At 37.1% G+C, this 9,839-nt stretch overlaps 1 protein-coding gene across 3 annotated transcripts; it reads right to left on the reverse strand.

Annotated features, from left to right (window-relative positions):
* Nucleotides 1-323: 323 nt before the first annotated feature.
* On the reverse strand, nucleotides 324-9,836 carry dennd6b (DENN/MADD domain containing 6B). Of its 3 annotated transcripts, none has more exons than XM_081712560.1 (20): nucleotides 9,497-9,836; nucleotides 9,101-9,139; nucleotides 8,977-9,019; nucleotides 8,405-8,520; nucleotides 8,165-8,245; nucleotides 7,245-7,350; nucleotides 6,673-6,752; nucleotides 6,254-6,316; nucleotides 6,100-6,155; nucleotides 5,882-6,004; nucleotides 5,546-5,641; nucleotides 5,276-5,370; nucleotides 5,122-5,187; nucleotides 4,971-5,035; nucleotides 4,784-4,873; nucleotides 4,587-4,640; nucleotides 4,275-4,384; nucleotides 3,971-4,073; nucleotides 3,767-3,841; nucleotides 324-2,832 (listed from the first exon to the last, which is right to left on the reverse strand). In XM_081712560.1, exons 1-20 carry the CDS (start codon nucleotides 9,665-9,667, stop codon nucleotides 2,710-2,712), a joined length of 1,755 nt encoding a protein of 584 aa, XP_081568686.1. In that variant the 5' UTR covers nucleotides 9,668-9,836; the 3' UTR covers nucleotides 324-2,709. The 3 variants fall into 3 exon arrangements, with proteins under 3 accessions (XP_081568686.1, XP_081568687.1, XP_081568688.1); XM_081712561.1 differs by having other exon boundaries at nucleotides 8,676-9,019; nucleotides 9,497-9,562; XM_081712562.1 differs by lacking the exon at nucleotides 9,497-9,836 and adding an exon at nucleotides 8,676-8,739 and having other exon boundaries at nucleotides 9,101-9,115.
* Nucleotides 9,837-9,839: the final 3 nt, after the last annotated feature.

Consider the following 9,839-nt stretch of genomic DNA (forward strand, 5'->3'; position numbering starts at 1 on the left):
TTCTACTGCCACCTAAAGCTGTTATGACAAGTCTGAAGTCTCTAGATTGCCACAGTCAATTTGATAACATGGCCAATTCTGAATGGTTGAGAGATGGTTTTTCTTTTGTCCATAAATGAAATGTGATTAATATTGTGAATTATTGCTTCATCAAATTCAGTTTCAAACTCATATACAAATTCAAATGATGAAACAATTAAAACTCACTAAATACAAATGATAAAAATGCTAAATTAATTTCCAAAATTAAACTTGAGTGGCACAATTCTCATTCCAATGCAGTTTTTAAAAAGATGTTTAAAAATATGAGGAGATATGAAACATCAGTATCACTTTTTAATTGCTACATTTTCATTAGCCCACTCATACAATCAAATTACAATCCAAACGAGGTGAATTCTGTAGTATTGTCAGTAACAGATAAGCATACAAAACAGAAAAAATATATATAAAATGCATAAAAGATTGATGTTAAAAATATATATATAAAAAAACCTTTCACAATATATCAGTATATTAGGAACTTGGTACAGAGTTAAGCCATACAACAGAAGTATGCTGATATTGTATGTAACCTATACTATTAATGCAAACACAAGTTTAAGTCTCCAACAATACAGAACCTTCATGAGTGCAGCCCGATGCCCTGCTCAGATGCATTGCATTCATCTTATCTACAGGTATTTTCAGGGTGTCATGAATTGATTAATTCTAATTTGAGGGTTCATGGTAACACGTACATATGCAGTTATGCAAAATAGATATGCAAAAAAAGCAGAAGAAGAAATGACAAAATATCACACTGTTCAGTTTTATTCTATAAAACCTTTTATAAATCTTTTTAATAACAAGTCTTCCACTTAAGCAAACACAACACACAAACCATACAAAGCAATATTTACAAATTACCGAAATAGTATAAACAAGAACAATAATACTTTGTGTGAAAATGGCTAATTCAAGTTCTCAACAGTAAAATAAGGAATTAAATAGCAATACTGCAGCAAATTATTTCTTTGATTTACTTCTTAGGATTTAAATTCTGATTCCATTTTCCAAAGGTAGTCTCGAGTGACATGGCACTTTTCAGGACAAAGGTGCTAAAATAAGCCTTTAAAAAAAAAAGAAAGAAAAAAAAAAAAGATGTGAAGCAGATCAGTCACTGTGTTTTTTGTTAAAAAGTATTCATTCTAGAGTAATATGTCCCATTACTGGTATGCAGTAGTCTAAAACCTAAAACGCTTGTAATGCCATTTGAATCGCAGACAACATGCAGCAGTGTCCTAAGAAAGGCATTTCCCCACATGTGCTTCACTTCTCAGCACCATGCAACATTCCACACCTACCACTGTTAACTTGCTTTAAATGGTCAAACAAAACCTTATGCTATGACCTACCTAGTCTTAACAAGCTCCAAGTATGATTTATACAGTTCCATTGGTGGAATTAAGTACAATAAACCGAAATTTCTGAGCATGAATGTATATCACCATGGCTATTAGAATAACAAAAAGGGGGAAAAAAAATGATTTTACTGTAAATAAACTCCAGATGGACTTCGACAGCAAAGTCAACACTGCCTATCCAGGCACTGAAACTGAGGCTGCCATGGATGAGATCAAAGATACTGTGCTGATCATAGTTGATGACAACTGACATTTTAACATATAACCTAACATAATGTTAAAACACTTCTGGGTTAAAGGGTGTAAGGTAAAATATTCTGCAAACCTAAATTTGAACATAGCCATTTATAATGACAACTGAAACGCTTCACATAAGGTATTAGACACCAGCAGCATGAAGGGTAACTTCCCTTTGAACGAGGAAAATAGCAACTTTGTTTTTAAGTCACCAGTATGAGTAAAATGAAACCAAACTAAATGTCAAAAGTGCTTAAACATTTAATTTAAAAAAAACACAACAAAACAAAACATGAGTTTCTTACATTTTCTTTTGATACAACAGGATTCTTTCACTGTTATAAACACACTTTTCATTAAAAAAAAAATCAGTTAATGTCACTAAACTGTGCATGGCTTTATCACACAACAAACAAGTGAAACATGACAACTGGTTGCATTTTAATATTGTTTTTTCCTTACATATATTCAGACCTGGAAGTGCACTGCTTCTACAAACAGAACTACCTGACAACGCAAGTGGCATATTTGCTGTGTTGGCTAAGTGCACCGACCCACCTCAAACGTTCTCTCTGAATGTACTTTGAGCATTTTAATAAATCACAGGCATTAAAGAAACCTGAAAAATGTGCTCTGAAAGCATTTCCACAGGTTTTGCTTGAATCAGCTACTGCAGTATTTTAAGCACTTAACTGCTATGAAATGCAACTACATAATGAATTAAAATAATCGTGGACATAGAGAAGTGTCTAGCTTGGACACAATAATTGTTTGTTACCATCATTTGTAAAAGACCAGGCAGAGAATAAACAGAAATAGGCTTTCTAAGGGAACTTTACCCTCAATGCTATTGATTTATCATAGCAATATAAGCCTTTTTTGCTCTACAGAATTTTGCAAGGTTTACCTTCAAGTCAAATGGGGTGTTGGTATCTGTTCAGCATTGCCCTTTGTGCATCCATCTCTCAGTCTCTTGGTAACTGCCGTCGATGTAAGTGGCTCTGTTGTTCAGGGTGCCACTCTTCCAGTGATTGGTGTGTCTATGAGTTTGGAATGGGGCTCTTTATCAATGTTTGTGCAGTACTGTCTGCAGGTCCTCAGGCAGGGAGCTGATCACAGTCTGAATGTAGCTTTCCAGTTTCTCCAGGAGCTCATCCTTTACTGGAAGCTGTATCTTACGAGCTCTAATCTGTCATGTGGGAAAGAAACCTACAGTTAGTTCTATTGTTTCACAGAAAAAGAGCCCGATAGCTAATTACTACACAGAAGCCATACGTTTATGTCCCTACTAGGGGAGCATACGGATGCTGGCTAGTAAGAGAGAACAAACTAAGTGGAGCACAAAGGAACAGGCTGAGAAAAGCAGCTCAGACAAACTTAAGATCGCAAATGCCACTTGTATGCAAACTCAGTGAATCTAATCATCTTATCATACAGCCTACAGTAGAAGGGTCAGGTAGGTGCACTGGGTTACAGGTGTAATTATGCAATGTTATGATTTGGAGCTAGAAATTGGCACAAAGGATTTCTGAAGAACACAGGTTTCTAAAACAGCCATCAGAGAATTCTTAAAATAACTTTTTTGGCTATGATCACACTGCAGATAAAAAGTGGTTAAAATCCAGTATTTTACTCCATATGTAACATATATTTGCATTTAGAGGAATCTGACATTTTCAATTAAAATCAGGGCCACTTTCATATGTGGTACTGAAATCAAATGTCATCCATCGATTCAGCTTGACCTTCATCATAATTTCACGGTCCTGGTCCCACTGTGGAAACAGTGTGAACCTCAGAGCTTACCTTCATGCAATGACATGCTGACTAATTTGGTCACCTTAATAACAAGTGTGTTATGACAGTTCAGCTACTGAACAAAGATGCAAGCTCACTTTTTGACTGATAGGTTTTTAATACACATCTGTTAGTATTCTTTCATATAAATTCACAATAATTTTTATAGTAATTGGAAATTGTAGAGAACAATAAAACATTATGGTCAGGTCAACTCTTGGTCTTACTTCTTGCCACTGTACTGCCATATTGCACTGGACAAGCAAGTGTAATTTATTGTCATTTCAGTACAGTACAAGTGTTGAAATTTCAGTGACGTCACTAACCAATTTCTCCCGCAATTTTAAAATGAGGTCAACGATCTCCACCTCTGACTTATCCTTGGTCCAACTCAGTAGATCCTGAAAATAGCAGAACAAAGATGAAGTCATCAGCAAATAACAATCCTAATATATTTAAGCAGAGAATCTATTCTGCTGAACTGCCTATTCTTATTTCATTGCCTGTACTGGTTTGGTGTCAGTACTTACAGCATCACAGATGGCCTCTAAATGAAGGCATTCAACTTTTTGTGTCATTTCCTTGTGTCTGAGACGATACCATCCATCAAAGTTAGCAGAGCGGAAGAATCGCCTTAAAGAGGAGAGATAAAACATCTGCACATTATAACTGTATCTTTCACGCTACTGAAGTGATGGCCTGTTTATACGAAAAACAATTAGCTTTACATAGCTCTGCCCAGTCATGAAACTGCATTCATTTTTAACCAATGAATGGACCAATTAACCAAATCAATCAACTAAACAAAAGCTACAACAATGGAAAGCGTGTTACTTATAAAGTCCCGGCCAGTCCCCTTTGAGCACTGAGGTAAGTTGCGGTCCTGCATGATCCAGAGTGGCCATGAACTCATCCTGACTAAAAGGGCGGATCTGAGGAGGGGTCTGAAAGACACGCACATACAACACCTTCATTTTCTCTATACCTTGCCTTGTCTAAATTTCCCTGATAATTGAACATTAAAATCACAGTAATCACACTAATTATTAAAAAGTGAGAGGAAACAACACTGAAGCTTCTTTAAATAGTTCAAAATGTGAGTGAGCAAGTGAGTAAGTGGGTGGATTATACAGTACTGTAATTAACCTTCCATGGAGTCACAGATCTTTGCAGTGGCATCAGACTGGCTAAGTATCGCTCCTGTTAAATAGGACAGGTGTGGGGTTGATAATGAAGCAGAAGACTCGTCCCAATAATTTTATAATGGATTGTTTCTCTTAGCAATCTTAATTATGCAACAAGTGATTCATATGAGGCAAACAATGGATGAAAAGGGACTTTACCAGTGGAATGATGAAACTCTGCGTTAGTTCCAAGAGATATCGCCTCAAGATGGCACTCTGTACTTCTGAAGGCCTTTTCCTCTGAATTCCCTAGAGAGACAGAGAAAAAAAAAAAGAAAAAAAAATTACACTGGGAAAATGACTGAAATAATATGACAATTTTAATCACACGCAGAATCTAGTGTACCTTTAGGAGTCGCTTGATGAGTGCTTTGTCTTTATGAAGAAATGTTTTGTAAGCTGTGTATATACCTTGATGTACATACAAAAACACAAAACAGGAGTGAGAAGGCAGATATTTATTAGGTAACTTATTGGCAGAATCCTTTCAGATGTACCTGGTTTTGTGTCCAGCGTCTTCAACTTGGACAATTTCTTAACCTTCACTTGCTTTGGCAAATCTCCTGAAATTAGAGAGTGATCAAACATATGGTGTAATAGAACATAACTGTCTTTGGAGAATTAAGGGATTCAGAAGGAGCATACGCTTACCAGACATTTTCAGCTCCCCAAGACGCAAGATGTGAGGCCAGCACTGGAAGGTCTTGATAAAGAAGGGGTTAGTAACTCCCAGTATTACATTAGGCCTGGGTGTATTTAAAAAAAAAACATGAAGGAAGAGATCGAGTCAGGACAAAATAAGGATCAAAATGAGATGCCCTGACAGGACATACCCAAATCATCAAGGTTAATGGTTAAATTGTTAAAGTAGTGAGGTAGTTTGTTTTAATGAGTGTTTAGAAGGTCATTATGCATGCTTACGGTGCCTGAGTCCTGGTAGTGTACTCTTTAAATTCACTGTCGTGGATAGTGAAGTAAGGGCGAAAATCACAGCAGTACTTCAAGGGGCCGATAGAGCTGGAAAGAAGAGAAAATAAATGTTCTCAAGTTTTACTCTCAGCAGCTATGAGACAACACCTATAAAGCAAAACAGCATAACATATTATAGTATGACTGATCACAGAAGAGCTCAAGTTGTTAATTAAATAATTGTATGATTTGTTTCATACATCTGAATGCCTTTTCTTTCTACTCTCACAGTCTGATGTGTGCAGGTAGGGAAACAGAGCAAGAAAAGCAGCAAGTTAGTGGCCAAACCTCACTAGGGCCAGTACAGTCTCTGAGGAGATGGCTGGAGAGGGTGCCATGACGACCATCGGTTCTCCTAGCAACATTAGCTCCCAAAGCATCTGGAGGTGAATGAAGATAGACTGGAAACACCTGATTAGGTAAAAGTTATACAGGATCAGTGACATTATTTACTTGATAGTTAAATAACCGTTATAGCCCATGTAAGCAGACAGCATCACGCTTACTTGAAAAGATCAAGCTCATGGACAGTAGGGAGAACCATTGGAGCTGGGAGAAGATTCTAAACACCACAGGAAGAAGGAAGGAATGAAGAAACATTAACACGCTAGCCTTAGCATACCTACTGTTTTTCTATTTACATATAAAAACTGTGTTTACCTCCTTTTGTCCCTGCCTGGTAGGACTTCCCCCTGCTTTGTCATCCTTTGAAGGAATCCTGACCTGAAAGTAGAGCATTAGATCGACCACACATAGCATAAATCCTTATCTCTGTAAATATCAGTTAAAGGGCCTCGAAAAAATTAAAGGAAAAAGAGATGTCCCAATCTGCAAAATCTGAATTTGCCCCCTCAGCGGCTGGTAATCGCATGGTGATTTTTTTTTTCTTTCCTTTTGATGTCATGAGCATGATTGCACTCAGTCACATTTAAAGCTACAAATTACAACTACAGGATTTAATATGGATTTAATATTTAAAATGTTTATACAACAATAATTCACTGATCCAACAATTTCTGTTTCTGTAATGGTTATTCCTACAAATCTGACATCCATGAATTCATCTAGTGAGTCCTCACCTGCACGACAACGCCCATCACAGGTAAATTGAGGGTTTTCCCTGGCACAGGTGGAGGCCACTGGTCAATCTCATTACACACTGCAGAGAAATTACAAATTAAGGACTGTGTCTTTCTAAGGACTGTGTAACAAAAAATATTAAATATCACTGTATTGTTGATACTACCCTCCTTGGAGGGTCACAGATGTATAGCTAAAAAACAATTAGTAAAAGGCTTTTTGTGAACACAATTACAATACAATACTAGTTAAAAGTATAAATGAAACTTTTTGAAAGAGTTTTATCTTTAGATTAGTAGCTATGAAAATGCAGAATAAATGTTTTTATTGTTCATCTCAGTAGGGTTGAATGGTGTCTTCACAACATGCATTACATTTTTTTATTCTAAATTAAGTGCTGAATTACATTTTAATCATGAACCTCAAAAAGCTTGAAAAACAAACTGCTTTACTGAATAACAGACATTACAAAACATCTGCACAACAGGATTCACATACAGGTAACTTAGTATCCCCCAATATATATTTCTAATGCTTACTACCATAAATAATAATGTCAAATTGTTCTTACCTGCCTCAAGACAAGGCTCTAGCTTCTCAAAGTACTCAGGAGTAATAATCTGCAGAAGGGAGTGAAACAACTGCACATACGGCAGTCTGGAAACCAGGACCAGTGACTAGGACAGAGTGAACAAGAAATGTCCAGTTGATTATTTACTTGTACCTACTAGTTTAATTAAAAAGTCCTTAGTCTCTGTGGTATTTCTGGCTCTAGACTCTTGAGTTTTCAGTATTTCCATAAATGAGAAATATATAGCAATATATTATTGTTTAATTGTGAGGCAGGTAAAAGTAAAGGACATTGCTAGGGGCTATAAGCAAAGGCTCAGCAACAGAACTTGAATAGATTGGAAAATAATGGGTGAAGCTGTATATCAGGTAGTCAGCATAAACATTTAAGTCAGAAAATCAGTGAGGTTACAGCTTTATCAACAACTAAAAAAAAAAAAAACTTTTGCTGTGCTTCATTGTCAAAAAAAAATTCCAAAATTGCCAACTTAGCCTACATGTAATTATGCTCAGGTTCCTCAATCACTTAAAAATAAAAGGTCAATTTAAAAACACATAATCTAAAATCAGGTACTTTTATTGCTGAATGTCTGGAATTTGACTGAGAATAGAATAAATTAGTAGCTTGCTATGCATTTAAATAAAACCAAGTCTAAGGTAATGTACTCTTTATTTATTTACTGATGCTGTGCACACTTTGAGCAGGTGCATCTTCTAAATAACAATACAGTGTAATGTTACAAAAGTTAGTAACTAAGCAAAAGCTAAATTCATTGACACAGACTGATCTCACAGTAAAAGGTGCCTTATATGTTCCATTCTATGAACCCTACCTTGTAACTTCCCTTAGTGAACTGATGCCTGCTTACACATGTAAATATTACATGTAAACATGTAAGTTATTTCAGCTCTTGCACTCACCTTCTGAAAGTAGCCCCTTTTGACAGAGACATCTTTTACTTGTCTGAAGTACACATAGCCGTAGAAATGTGCCAGTTCCTTCTAACAAAAGGATACAAATAGGGAAGTAGTCTGAAAAATTATGAACTGATCTAAAACCACTATTGAAAGCATGAGCACAACTAACCTAAAGGTGGAGATAATGGTCAATCACATGGTACAATCTCATCTCTAACAGATTCCTATCCATACATTTCTTACCTGCAGTATCAGTGGCACATCCCTATTGTAGTCATCCTCCTCTCCAAACCACAAGCCACTGACTCGTCCCACAGACTGCCGCAGCCTAAAGCTAAATTGTGTGTCTCCAAGGCATCCTGTGAAACAGAATGCTACAGCCTATACTGGAGTCTGGCATAGAAAGGCACGGACTAGAACTGCCTACACAAACATGAGTCTGACACTTGTTTCAGATCTAGAAGCAAATCTATTAAAATATATTAAGTGAAAGGCAAGGAACGATAATACTTACTGGATAAAATGAATTTCTGCATTTGCAATAGTCAGCCATTTTCTGTTCAAATATTACTTTAAATCTGTTTTTTCATATCAGTGAGTGTGAATTAAGAGTAATATTTGAAACCATAAGATTTCCTATTTAACTAAACATTTCATCTCCTCAGTTAAATATTTTTAAACATAACATATTGTTCATGTTTTACAAAAAGATAATGGAATAAGCTTAAATGTTAGAGGCAGGTCCTGATAACTCAGGCCATATCAGCTTCAGCACTGACACAGAAACCCTAGACTATAGCCTTAACTTGGCTCACCTGAGTAGGAGTCAGGAAAGGATAAGTAGCATATGCTTGTTTTCTGAGAAAGAAAGTAAAGCGTTTTAAATACAGATAATGCAGGGCACTGTTCAACGCCAAGAACTATACAACAAAAACCTACCTCCTTCTCTGTAAGTTTTACATCATGTGGATAGACAAGCTGTGAGATAACAAGAGAAAGCATTTCAGTCCACAGTGCGAGGATGCTGTTGCATTTGTGATTAAGTGGTTAGCTGGTTGTTTAGCCAGCTAGGCTACGTATATAGTTTGATAACGCGGACCAAATCAACCTAGCTTTATTTTCAATGTCTATTATCGGACATCTGTATGCTGAATCTATTTACTCTTCGCTAGAAACCTAACTAACCTTGCTAGTTAGTAAGTCCCAGGCAAGCTTACTGTTACCTAGCAAGCGCTAGCTATCCATGTAAACACTTTTAGCAAAGCAGATGCAGAGCCAGACTGCATCTAGCTAAATATAACCAGCTAGCTGACCGATCTAACACTGGACAGATACCTCTATGGCTTGACCGAGCTCCAGGTCGAAGGTAACAACGCACACACATTCCAGCCAAGTGGAGAATCGGGCCCACGGAGCACATGTCGACGTCTCTCTATTTGTTGCTGCAGATGATGATGATGATTCAAATTTTTCCTTAAGAGATTCGGGCCTGTCGAGGGGATCCATCACGATTTATAACTCCATTTCATTCTCACCAGGCAGCTCTCAACCGCCACTGTCGGTATTAAAGACCTGGACCGTTAGCGCCCTCGCGCGGAGAGGACCTTCGGTGGATACATCAGCGCGCGAGCCTTGTACAGTAAATAATTCGAGAGCGCGCGCCCCCGTGACAGAGTTC

The sequence above is a fragment of the Electrophorus electricus genome, chromosome 4 (assembly GCF_041902795.1).
Source record: "Electrophorus electricus isolate QZ-2024a chromosome 4, ASM4190279v1, whole genome shotgun sequence".
Lineage (NCBI taxonomy): Eukaryota > Metazoa > Chordata > Actinopteri > Gymnotiformes > Gymnotidae > Electrophorus > Electrophorus electricus.

Excerpts from the sequence above, each read along its gene's own strand:
- dennd6b (XM_081712560.1), bottom strand. The coding sequence starts at position 9,667 with ATGGATCCCCTCGACAGGCCCGAATCTCTTAAGGAAAAATTTGAATCA. Across the intron at positions 5,371-5,545 it reads ACTACCAGGACTCAGGCACC|GCCTAATGTAATACTGGGAG; the intron begins GTAAGCATGCAT and ends AAATACACCCAG. Across the intron at positions 4,874-4,970 it reads TCATCAAGCGACTCCTAAAG|GGAATTCAGAGGAAAAGGCC; the intron begins GTACACTAGATT and ends CTGTCTCTCTAG.